Genomic DNA, 13,623 nt, shown 5'->3' on the forward strand with positions numbered 1-13,623 from the left:
GGGCGGACGTTGTTAAAACAACGGCGTTTCACGAAATTTGGAACACCAGCTTTCTCCTTCGAATGCGAAAATATTTTGTTGACGCCAACCTACAAAGGAAAAAACGATCGTTATAATAAAATAAAGGAAATCTGAGCTCGCACGGAAAGATAGGTGATCGTTATTTCAATAAGCTGTTAGACAGTTGAATAATGGAGAATTATTGTGAAGGTTACCAAATATGCAGCAATGGTTTACGGTCGCTGCACGACTTGGGAACCACGTGGAGCCCACCATTCATATTGTGAAGGTGGTTCGATGTACCTTCTGCCAGGCACTTAAATGTGATTTACAGAGTATCTACGTAGATATAGATGTACATGTAGCTTCAGAAAGGCCGTAGAAAATGTATGCGGCGAGGAGTTCAAATGGTTCAAATGGCTCTAAGCACTATGGGATTCGACATCTGAGGTCATCAATCCCATAGACTAAGAACTGCTTAAACCTAACTAACCTAAGGACAGCACACACATCCATGACCGAGGCAGGATTCGAACCTGCGACCGTAGCAGCAGCGCGGTTCCGGACTGAGGCGCCTAGAACCGCTCGGCCACAACGGCCGGCCGACGAGGAGTACCTCTATTTGCTGACCTCTCTCTCTCTCTCTTTCTCTCTCTCTCTCTCCTGCGTGCGTGCTTGTGTGTGTGTGTGTGTGTGTGTGTGTGTGTGTGTGTGTGTGTGTGTGTGTGAGTGTGTGTATGCAGTCATATGTATTATTACGTTACAGAATGCAATGACATAGTTTTTTAATACTTCCGCTGCTGAACAAAATGACTTACTTTCACTGTTTTATATGTTTACAGATGTTCCCCGCAATATTACATCAAACTGAAGGACAAACTTGTGGACCTAATGTGGATATTATTTGTGTAAATGAAACGGCATTCCAATCCTGTTCGAATGGCAATGTAATCCATGATTTTATACAGTCATGTAGCCCCTTGAACTGTTATGATGGCTGTGTAAACTTCTGCGCAGAGAGTGAGGCAGACTGTGTTCCGGTAGCAACTGAAACGACTACAACTGAATCGTCATCAACCACAACGGAATTAACAACAACACCGACAACAACGACGACTGAGACTACCACAGAACTAACTACAGAAGGAACTAGTACAATACAAACAACCACAGAATTAACAACTACAACAATGCCGACATCAACGACGACAGAGACGACCACAGAACTAACTACAGAAGAAACCAGTACAACAGAAAAAACCACCACGGAATTAACAACTACAACAATGCCGACATCAACGACGACAGAGACCATAACAGAACTGACTACAGAAGAAACCAGTTCAACAGAATTAACAACAACCAAGCAGCCAACAACCGCTGTGGGAACATCAACTGCTCCAACAGAAGCTCCACCTACTGAAGCGCCATTTACATGTGAATCAGCAGGAGAATTTCAGGATCTCGGAAATTGTAGCAATTTTTACCTCTGCATACCACTATCCTCAGGAGACTTTGTATATATAATGTTCTCATGCCCAGATGGTTCTCAGTTTGATTCTGTGACTAAGAAATGTTCTCAAAACGCAACATGTATTACTCCATCATGTAATGACTTTGGATTCTACTGTCTCAGCACGTCGCAGGTTCAGTTATGTTATGATTCAGAGCCACCAAGTGGTGATGCTTTCACATGTCCTACAAACACATACTGCAGTATGGATTGTCAATACCCATGCTGGACAGATATTCCTTGTACAACCACAGCACCCCCCTCAACATCAACAACAGCTTTACCTACATCAACAGTGACGCTACCACCAACTACTACTGCAGAACCGTTCGTTTGTTCAGAGACTGGACGGTTTCCTGATCCTGCTAACTGCAGTCTTTATTATGTCTGCTCTCCCAAGTCTTCAGGTGGCTTCTATACGATGCACTTTTCTTGTTCTCCACAGTCATTGTATAATCCTAGCACGCAACAATGTTCTGATACTTTTACATGTTCTACTGCAGAATTGCTAGACAATTCAAGCAGCACGGTGTCAACAATAGTCACATCAACATCGCAGCCCTTTACTTGTGAAGAATCGGGACGTTTTGCTGATCCGGATGACTGCAAATCATACTACCTATGCTCACCAAAATCATCTGGGGGATTCTACCAGATTCATTACCAGTGCCCACCTACATCAGCTTATGATCAAAGCACACGCCAGTGCAGTGCATCGTCGAGTGTTAACTGTTGAATTGCTCGTATGTGACACGCAATTTTTAAAAAAAATTCCTGCTTGTAGCTAAATAGATGTTTTTGCATTATTCTTTCCACTAATAATATTACTGTAGGACTCATCAGAGTGTGATATGTTCTGCTCCCAAATAAAGTGTGTTATAGCAAGTGAAAAATAATATACTTACTACTACTACTCCATACTATCGTTCCTAAATGAGATACCGAGAAGTCTTCGTGAGCTGAGAGCTAATCACAGAATATATCATAAATGGCTATTTCAGGTATTCATTATTCCAGTCCCTATTCCAAAATTTAATAGCTCAAATATATGCCAAGAGGAACACGATACACTGGTCTGCAATTCTAATTATGTAACTCTCTTAAATATTACGAAGCGAAAGGCAAATTACAACGAAAATAATCACTTCAGTAGGATCCTAAAACGCTGCAGGGGGAAGCACAGATTTAAGATTTCATTTAAAATGTAGTCTGATATTGCTATCTAAAAATAATAAACATTTTTGTCATAATTGTAAGAAAAACGAAGAATACAGCATATAGTGATGCAGCCATTGAAATAAACGGACATTTTACCGTGACTTCACCATAACGACTGCAAAACAACTGCTATAGTAAAAATTATGGGTCTAACTTTCACATAAACTATTTATTTACAGTTACATACTCTAACAAAGAACACAAAGAAACAATTCTAACGATGAACGGAAACAAAGAAAAAAAGAACAGTCCAAAACAGCCTCACAGAAGAACTACTCTTCAATATTCGTCTTCTCTGGTGCGTCCCTTGTCTCGTTGGTAGCAAAATGTTTAAATTCCCTACCAGCATCCCAGATTCGGCCATCCTGAGAATCGCCGACCGTGGTGGCCGAGTGGTTCTAGACGCTTCAGTCCTGATACGGTCGCAGGTTCGAATCCTGCCTCGGGCATGGATGTGTGTGATGTCATTAGGTTAGTTAGGTTCATGTAGTTCTAAGTTCTAGGCGACTGATGACCTCAGATGTTAAGTTCCATAGTGCTCAGAGCAATTTGAACCATACTGACAATCATCTGACTCGGATGATGAATAGCCCCCTGGCCAGGGCTGCATGAATTCAGCACAGTTGCTGTAGTCCTGGGACCTTCTCAGTACATATCGTATGTATCATTTGTTTCAGCTTCCGCAACTTAGTGGGGATCTACGTTCTTGACATTCAGTTTTTTTATTCAGTCTGTTTTCGTTTTATCGGCAGAAGATCCCCAGCTTTGTACATGAACACTTCTTCCTATTTCTGTTGAAACTAGCATGGTGTTCTTCTTGTCCCTTACTGATTTCTGGTTAGCACTTTCCTTCCGTTCATTGCGGCTGTCCTCAAATGAATTAATAATTCCTTCTAGTAATTCCGTAATGCGAAGCTCAGTCTGTGTGTGCATATTAACTCCTATCAAAAATTCAAATGGCATTTTCCCATTACTTCTATGGTATGTTGAACGCATAGCATACTGAACTATTAATACCAGTTTGTACTATTCGTCGATGATCATAGCCAAAGTAGAATAGATCCTCTCAGTCTGTCCTTTGTCTCTAGGATGTATTGTCGTCACTAGAACGCGTTCAGTTCCTTCTGTCGTGCAGTAAACATTGAATTCTTGAGAAGTAAAGTAAGTCCTTCTGTAGTAATCACTTGTACTGGATTTCCGAAATTAGTTTCCTGCAATTCCATCTTACTAATTGCTTTCACTGTTTACTAGTCTTAACAGTATACAGGCAGGTACAGTTGGTAAAAGCTTCGATAATACTTAGAATGTGGTTGAATCCTTTGTGAGTAGCTTGAAGTGGTCCAATATGATCCATGCGATAAGCAGATAATAGCGTACCCTCTTTAAATAACTGTGAAGGAAACCTACCTTCTTTTCTGATTAGTGATTCACAATTAAACATTTTTCACCTCGTCGGTCAACTCTGGTGTGTAGTGATCTTGTTTGACTTCTTCTTCAGTTCGCTTAACAGCCTACTGTCGTTTATCATGCACAAGCACGATGATTTCAAGTTGTATATCTCATGGAATCTCTAAACCCTATGTTTTGTCATTGAACTTGAAAAGAATAGCATCTCTGACTAAAAATTGTCAGAAAGTTTCTCTGTGAGCATGTTTTCAATTGCATCTAACCATTATTCTTCTCTTGAGATTTTGTCCGAAAAACAGAGCTGATAAAGGACTGGAACATTGCAGTGAGAATGGAACTGTCTTGAACTTTCCCGTAAATGTGAAAAAGATCCATGCTTAAGATGTACTGGGCAAATCTAAAGATAATTTTATTTAATTTTCTGTAGCCTATAGAGTGGCGATACTCTCCAGTTTTCTTTTTTACGACTGCTGCCCGCCTGATATATTCAGATGAGCTCGGTTCTATCATTCTTTGGTCAAGGCACGCCTCGACTTGGTTGTTAACAGTTTCTTTCTCTCCTGGTGACGATCTCCTCAGTCTGCTATGTGTTGTTTGCCCCTCTCTTACAATCTTCATTTTGACATCCGTGAACTTTGTTTGTATTGGGGGGTGTCATTAGTCACTAAATCTTAAATAGTTCTTTTCCTTCACCGGTAAGAGATCTTTCAGTATGTAACTCTGGTTTGTCTGCTATGTGGAGACACAGAAGGTGCGCGTAAATATCTGTTTAAAACTTTTAAATCATCAGTCAATAGTAGCTGTAAAACAACGTCGGGAGGAACAAGTTTCTCCTAATCCCAATGAAGACTATACAATTGTTCTGCTATCTGGGAGCATCCCTTGTGTCATAAAATCTTGTAATAAATTAAATTGACAGTCACAATCAATTAGTGCACTCAACTCCCGGCTACGAATTCGAAAAAGTTACATTTACAGTTGGTATCACTCTCCCTAGCAGCGTTTGTATTAATTGTCATCTTTAGATTATTTTTTCCTTCAGATACAGCCAAACGCGTTGCAATTGAAGCGTCTCTTTCTCTCGTGGTTGCAATCATTTGACCTGTGACCACTAGAACCACAGTTGAAGCACTTTATGTTTGGATCCCAAGCTGTGTTTTTCTTACTTGACTTCTTGGCATCTTTGTTACTGGAATTTCCTAAATGTCCATTGCTGTAAAATTTGTTATTTATTTTTGGTAAAGACTTCACAGCTCTTTCACAATGCTTCATGTTTTCCTCATATTCTTTCACATTTCGAGTGCCATAAAAAAGACTGTTTGTGCCTGTATTCTCCTCTGTCTCGTAAATCACATACTGGAATACTGAGTCCGTATCAGTATAAGCCCGCCTGGCAGTCTCTTTCATTGCGAGAAAATGTTTCTGAAGACTCTTCCCGTCGCTTCTTCCGTCTAGGCAGCAGATTGTGAATCAGCACTTGTCTTCAGGTCAAATTCCTCTTTCAAATCTTTATTCGGTGCCGTCCGTGATGTAAGACCCTTCACGCCCCATATAAAAAGCTTAGCCAATCTATCTAGGTATTTTTGTGCAAAATTAAGCATTTCTAGCTGGTTCCAACCAATCAAAAAGAATGTTTCCCCTAAGTCTAATATTTACTTTTTACTTAGATATGACTTCAAAGCACGCTCAACATGGCAGAAAAACCTTGGATTGATCCCATGAAAGTAGTGAGAGTTGCGTCTCGCTTCTATTGTCTGTTTCTGAATGTGAATCCTTTTTCGATATCTTTTGCAGCAAATTCAGTCTTTCATCGCTACCCAATTGGGCGGCATCCTCTTCCTCATAAACATCATTCACATTCTATGTCGTCATTTACTTTCAATATAGGTTTGTCAATTTTCTATAAATAACAGCAAATTTCGGTAGTCATTTCGTTTTTTGTCCCACTATCTACAAAAAAAAATATTGCAGGAGCTCCCAATTATGGTTATAATATGACGCTACAATAAATGACTTCTTAGCTTCAAGTTCACAAGCTACTGATTGATAAGTAATTTCTTGAAGTGACATCGCCTTGACTCATGTTGTGACTCGGTCGATAGCCAAGATGATGTAGCGTAGCCGTCAGAGGCTGGCAGTGGCCGACAAGGTTGATGTGAATGAGTTGCAAGCATCCTTTACGAATGTCGGACTAACCTATTGGTGTGTGTGTGTGTGGCAGGAAGCTTTACTTTTCTGACATGTACAGAAACCAGATGGCAGTTATAAGAGTCGAGGGGCATGAAAGGAAGGCAGTGGTTGGGAAGGGAGTGAGACAGGGTTGTAGCCTCTCACCGATGTTATTCAATCTGTATATTGAGCAAGCAGTAAAGGAAACAAAAGAAAAATTCGGAGTAGGTATTAAAATCCATGGAGAAGAAATAAAAACTTTGAGGTTCGTCGATGACATTGTAATTCTATCAGATACAGCAAAGGACTTGGAAGAGCAGTTGAACGGAATGGACAGTGTCTTGAAAGGAGGGTATAAGATGAACATCAACAAAAGCAAAACGAGGATAATGGAATATGGTCGAATTAAGTCGGGTGATGCTGAGGGTATTAGATTAGGAAATGAGACACTTAAAGTAGTAAAGGAATTTTGCTATTTGGGGAGCAAAATAACTGATGATGGTCGAAGTAGAGAAGATATAAAATGTAGACTGGCAATGGCAAGGAAAGCGTTTCTGAAGAAGAGAAATTTGTTAACATCGGGTATAGATTTAAGAGTCAGGAAGTCGTTTCTGAAAGTATTTGTATGGAGTGTAGCCATGTATGGAAGTGAAACATGGACGATAAATAGTTTGGACAAGAAGAGAATAGAAGCTTTCGAATGTATGCATGAGTTGAGAGTTTGCAGCCTTTGTTTTAAATATTTGGCCAATTGTAGCTGTCCATGACTAGGCAGATGGTAAGCAGAATGGCTGATTGTGCAAGACTGTGAAGCTGTTCAAAGGTGGCTCGACGAAAGCATTCAGGCATGACATGGCATATCCTGCTTTCAGAAGTATCACATAGTATGGCAAGGGTAATGTGTGTGATATAATGAAGTTCATTCCTAAGGTCCGGGTCCAGATCGTGAGTAGTGTTTGTAACTGAGAGTTTTTTGTTATGCATAAATGAGGTGGCGGGCTACAGAGTTCAAGTGCAGGTAACACTGGGGACATGGATCTTTGGGTCGTTTGGAGACAGAGTTCACGAGTGGTCAAGATAAACAATCAGGGGGTCGCCGTCAAAGTGCTGCCAGAAATATTGTACTGCCTCGTAGAACACCATGGGCTCTGTGTCGTAAGCTGATCATTTGCTTCGGGACAGTGTCAGTTTATGAGAGAAGAACTGGAACGGCTGCAGTATGCCTTCTATCTCTCATCGGAATACAGCCCCAGTGGCAGAATCACTCACTTCTGCTCTTATGACTAGCTGCGAATTTGGGGGAGGAAGGAGAGTAGCGAGAGGACAGCATGTGCGAAGCAGTCTTTGATGTGCTCAAATGCTGTCTGCATCTGGTCCATCCATGTGAGATTACGTTTGACAGAGGTATGCTTCCTGGCCAGGGCTTAGGTTATGGATGCTTGCAACACTGTTGCTTGTGGAAAATGTCGCCTGTAGAAGTTTATCATGCCTATGAATCTGTATAATTCCTGATAGTCTTATGATGGAGGCAGTTGACTGATGATCTCAACACATTGTGAGTAGTAGGACAAGGCCGGCATCACCTCATGTTGTGTTGTTGCCAAAGTTATTCAAGATGGCGGATCCAACATGCCGGTGATAGATGTAGCAATGCCGCAATGAAGTCATGGCATAAAGTTCAAATTTTGGCGGGAAAATAGGTCAGTTGCGCTAACTCCACTAACCTAACATCTCCCTTCCCCTCCAGCCTCCCCTCCCCAGAAAATGGGGGAAGTTCAAATTCTGGTGGAAAAAAGGCACTTGGTCTACCTCCACTAACCAAAGCATATGGCAGGAAAAAAGGTCACTTGGGCTACCTCCACTAACCTAAGTCATCTGACCGCCACCTCTTCGTAGGAATGGATGGTGAAAGGACACAGCATGTGCTGAATAGGATGGACATAAGTCATTATTTTGCATGCAGTGTTCATTTAAAGAATTTGAGGCAGTTACTCCATCCCGTGTGCTCACCAAGAGGTCTTGAGTCCAACTGACCCAGTACACAGTACTGCCATCAGAGGTCGCTTTCGTCCCTTCCATAACATAATCCATGATCGTGGTCTGGGGGGGGGGGGGGAGGAAATGGCGGGAAAAGGACTCAGCCTGTTTTGGGCTGCTTCGGAGAGGCAGGACTATACCTTATATATTTTAGAACAATTTACTTCGTAAAGTATTTCACGTAGTTCATTTATTACACTCATACAAAACACTCACTCTGACGTGCTTGGGGTCACACTACATAGTCTACAGACCTACAGACTACTCGTAAATCACACAAATAATGCAGTACACTGATCCGCAGACACGAAAACAACTCGTAAATTGTCAAAATAATGCATGTAAAACGCACTGCAGACATGCTCACTAACTGTAAACTATCGAAATGATGCAGTACATAGCCTACAGACCTGCAAACTACTCTTAAAATACCGAAATAATGCAGTACACTGATGTACAGACATGCAAACAACTCGTAAACTGTCAAAATACAATTTATATAAAAGGACCCACAAACATGCTCACAACGCTTAAACAGCCGGAAATATAGCAGTTTACAAACACTAATTGCATGCAAAAAACGCTTTCGAACTATCATCAACTGCAACGTATCACAGGTTCCAAAGTGCGCATGCACCGACTTCGCCGTGAGCCACCACCAGACAGATGAACCCAGGGGCATGAGCCATTGCTCTCAGGCCACTGTCGCCTACAGCCAGCAGGTGAAAGTGATGTCTATTTTCATGTATATTGTTATAATTCTTCTAGTGTTATACTGATGTCCCATGGCTATGTAAATAAGAGCCAAGTCACCCTCTCGACGCGCATGTGTTTATCATTACTGGTGCGATGCCTCTCTGCCTGCAGTCCTGCGAAGATGTAATTGCTGAGCGACTCACTCTCACAGACGCAGCTAAAAGGCTCTCAGTGGTATACTGATGTCACAGGTCTATGTAAATAAGAGCCAAATCTCCCCTCTGAATGTGCTATAGAAATGTGTTACTATGCTTCCCGGTATAGTACAGCGTGCATTCTCCCTAGCGATCCTAACAGGACATGCAAGACGCCTCTGGCTGCTTATGTGTTTACTCAGCCACCACTCGTACCTGCTGGTCCAGTGTGGTTGATGCATCGCTGCGAAATGTTGACATAGAGGCTCACCATCGCAGGTGCAGCTAAAAGGTTCTCAATGTTATACTGACGTCACATGGCTATGTGAATAAGAGCCAAGTCTATCTCTCAGAAATCGTAAAGTGCGGTAGAAGTAGTTAACGGTCGCTTTTGTAGGAGCTTTCGTGATGTCTCAGATTGTCTACATGGAACTTCTTGTCCTAACAAAACCTGTTTACTAAAATAGCGCAGAATAACGCCGAATGCATTCCTCTTGATGGTGCTAATGTGGCACGCTGTCCATCACATCTCTGAAACGAAAACGTTCTCACTGCTATATAGAGGCACCTATGTCCCAGCACCAAGGATGTCTTGCGAATGAATGGGGCATACTGATTAGCTCTTACTGAATTTACCTGCCAAATTACTGATGCTGCTGGTATGGAAGCAGTGTCTTCCTTTTTCTTTCTATAGACTAGATTTTCAGTGGCAAAATAATTTTGTACAAATCGTCGTATTGCATTGACAGTGAAACCCTGAAAAAGTGGCCTATAGATCGTCAAATACGTAAAGACTCTTTCTCGATTACACTGCTCTGCCTCGGAATACGAAAGGTTGAATATTTCAGTGTAAAACCGATCTCCATGTACCGTATCGATGTAGTAAACACACAATTCGTATTTTGCGCCATACAAAATCGTCCCTTTTGCATCATGCATATGGGTATCGACCGCCAGACACGCGCACATATACTGCGAAGACAGACAGCATAAGCACAGGCACCATATACTCCTGACAGCGCTAGATATTTCCCGCGAGGTTGGGCGATCATCCACTGCAGCCGATGGTCACAACTCATCCACTCCCGATGCGTGACCACAGCGCCCTCAGCATACCGAAGTCATTCTCCGAACTGTTGTACAACGTCGGGCTTGTTTCTCTTTGGTACAAAGCCATTACCGTTTCTGGCCCCGACCTGCTTGCTTGCTTTCTACACCCATCTCCAGACTCTGGGATTACAAGAATACTATTTTCACATGGTTTGCCAGAATATTATACCATTTACGCGATACTTCTCGATATCAAGCACACAGCAACATTGCTTGCATAGCAGTATCACTCGCACAGTATAAACCCAAAGATATAGACTCTAAATTATTTCTCTAGAAATCGAACTTTTGCGAAGTGGAGCATGCTGTAAATGACTGAATAACTAGAAATTTATTCCGTCTGCATAGACTTCTACGTCAAAACCCGAAAAAATACAAGAAACTGATATTTCCACTCGCGAATACCGTGTCGGTGATGTAACAGATTCCAAATAATTCTAATTTACAAAGTCAACTAAGGTGTTTCTCATGTCGAGAGAACCAGCAGACGTGTCTTCCACCCGCCTTTCACCTGCTAGATGCACACACCACATTCAATTACCCCTAAACTAAAAAAGGCGCGAAATGTGTAGAAACATTCAACTGGACAAGTTACATGGGGGGAATAATGGTCCAGCACAAACACACATCCATGTTGAATCTTCTCAAATTTCCACGCGATAACGAAAGCTATCCAACACATACTAAGTATTAGTTCATTTTTCGGCCGTCTTGAGCATGACACGGTTAAGTCAGTTACATTCCTGCATCCCAACAGGCCTCTCCATTCGGACAGCTCCTAGCATTAGCCGGAAACGTGAATCATTCCCTCCACAGGCCACCGGCGCAGACAGAATCATCCTAGGGAACCGGCCACAAATATATTTTACCACTGTACCTACAATTAAATATTACGATCGCGGTCTCAATTGGACGACATGAATGCAAATGAAGTAGTTTTTCCAGACATACCTCAACACTGAATATAGATGGTGATCATAGGTGTGTATATTATCGGACCAACAGTGCGGTTACATGTCGCTGATGGTGCAACCTTGTAATAAAATTACCGAATTTAGAACAGAGCCAAAGTTGGAGAGAGATATGTCCACCACCTTCTGCAACCCGTGTAGAAACAGAGTGACCTGAGTTAGAGCGACACGACAGCGTTTTGACCCTTCGGTGGAATTGGGAACAAGTTGTCGTAGATCCACCAACAGTGAACGATATGTAAGTTCAGTGCCAAATGAAGCCTTCTTCTGCAACATGACATAGTATAAAAGACAGTACAGGAACTGGGAGAAGCATGAGGATTTTGCTACTGCATTGTGGTGCATCCCCAAACTACATACAGACACTGCAGACCGAAGCGATCCGTGTCGCTCAGGGCCCATTCATGTCTATCACCCCAACATCGTTATTCTGTACCATTCAACAGAGAAAAGTTGCAAACTGTAAATGCTCCACTCACTTCACCCGATAGAGAACTCCATAAGAATTTTACTGCATCTCCCTACGCCCATATATCGAAAACAAATACAGCACATGTGACGACCTTATTAAATATACAGTTACGTATCCATTGCACAGACCAGTGTAAAGTTTCATCGCCTGTACTGTAGGAGGATGATTGTATCCCACAAACTATATTGTAAGTCGCAAGAGACGCACCCTGTGACCCTGTGTCTTTGTCTGAAACATTGTTTATTCTGCTGTAACACGATTTGTACATTGCCATACACTTTGTTTTTTTCTACCACGTCTTCGAGATCTGTGCCAGGTTCTAAATTGGCATCAGCACGTTCTGTTCCATTGCTTCTCACAGAAAACTAGACTTCACACAGTGTAAATCATGTTGTTAGTTCTGTTACCATCACACAACACAAACTACTGGATGATTTTAAATAAAAGACAGTTACAACATAAGGAAACTGGAAAAGTTTGGCGGTGTTGTGGAGCGTTTCCAAACTGCTTTCCGAAGGTGATTGACGACCTCTGCATTTAAACTCATTTGTCACGGTGACAGAATAGCTGATGGCTCTGCATTCCATTTCGAATGATTCCTCATATTGCAGTCATGTATGTGATCACTGTTACGATGCTAACCATCCCCAGAACGTGTTGCCCGTCCACCAAAACTCTTTCTCCATCTCAAATAAGTGATGTCAGTCAATCATTATGTGGTAACCAACAGCATACTAGTGGACAGACAGGATGGTAATGACACTGTCGATGTACTGTAACAATAAGCATCGCAGTTGATAGTGTGAACAATTTTAGCAATTCTACATAATTTCAACGCTGACCAATGATGCGACAGCATGTTTCCCAATTTCACTATCATCGCTGAACTGTCCCTTCTCTGCTTTATTAGTATCATTGCGAATGTAGATAGATGACTGTGCAGTACGTCCATTCATTGTTAATTCTAGAACATATACATCGACAAGTGTACCAAACAGAGCTCTACATATTTCTAGCACTTTGAGCATAGTGCTTAATTTACTATCTATCTCTATGCAGATGGGAGTTACAGAGCATTCACGCAGTCTTAGGATGAAATTAGAGACTTTAAGGCCCCCTCGCACTATCTTTGACCAACCCACCCTGCAGCACTGTTACCAATTTAATCTGCGACTGACCCAGAAGTAGACCACTGCATTCCATGTCACGTGAGTGAATGGAGCTTGCCGAGTCCTCGCCCAACCAAGTGCACAAGATTTCTCGAGATGGGCCCAAACGTACTGGGGAAGGGGGGTACAGCCCCAATGCCGGTATGGCCCCAATGCTGTGTGACCCCAAAGTACCATTATCCAAGTTGATGTCGATGACATCTTCCAAACCCAAAGCCGGTATGGTCCCAAAGCACCGTTATCCAAGATGGCGGCGATGACATATGGCGTCTGTGACATCAGTTGATGACGTCATCCAAGATGGCTGCCATGACGTCAGCTGAAGATGCAAGTACTATTATCCAAAATGGTGGGAAAGTGCCACACCCCCTCTGGCGGGAAGTTCAGATTCCATCAGGACAATGTATCACACCGTGGTTACCTCTACCAACCTAAGAAAATCGTGGTAAGATAGGTCACTTGGGCTACCTCCGCTAACATAAGTCACACGACCGCCACCTCAGCCTAGGGATTGGTGGGAACAGGACTCAGCCTGCACTGGGCTGGAGGAGAGAGGAAGGGACAATTTACTTAGGGATGGAGTATATTTATTGCAGTGATACAGAACACACCCTCTAACATGACACACAACATACAGACCTGCAAAGTACTCCTAAATAACTCATGT

General features: G+C 42.3%; 1 protein-coding gene across 3 annotated transcripts in view; it reads left to right on the forward strand.

The window, feature by feature from the left end:
- LOC126253123 (uncharacterized) overlaps window positions 1–13,623 on the forward strand; it is a 168,151-nt gene that overhangs the window by 135,185 nt on the left and 19,343 nt on the right. The window contains exon 3 of one of the 3 annotated variants that reach the window (XM_049954250.1): window positions 843–2,343. The exons of the other annotated variants lie outside the window; for them this stretch is intronic. Within the exon in view, the coding sequence (XP_049810207.1) occupies window positions 843–2,249 (1,407 nt within the window). The 3' untranslated portion in view covers window positions 2,250–2,343. Of the gene's footprint in view, window positions 1–842; window positions 2,344–13,623 lie in introns of those variants that run through there. 3 annotated transcript variants of the gene reach the window in all.

The sequence above is a fragment of the Schistocerca nitens genome, chromosome 4, assembly GCF_023898315.1.
Source record: "Schistocerca nitens isolate TAMUIC-IGC-003100 chromosome 4, iqSchNite1.1, whole genome shotgun sequence".
Lineage (NCBI taxonomy): Eukaryota > Metazoa > Arthropoda > Insecta > Orthoptera > Acrididae > Schistocerca > Schistocerca nitens.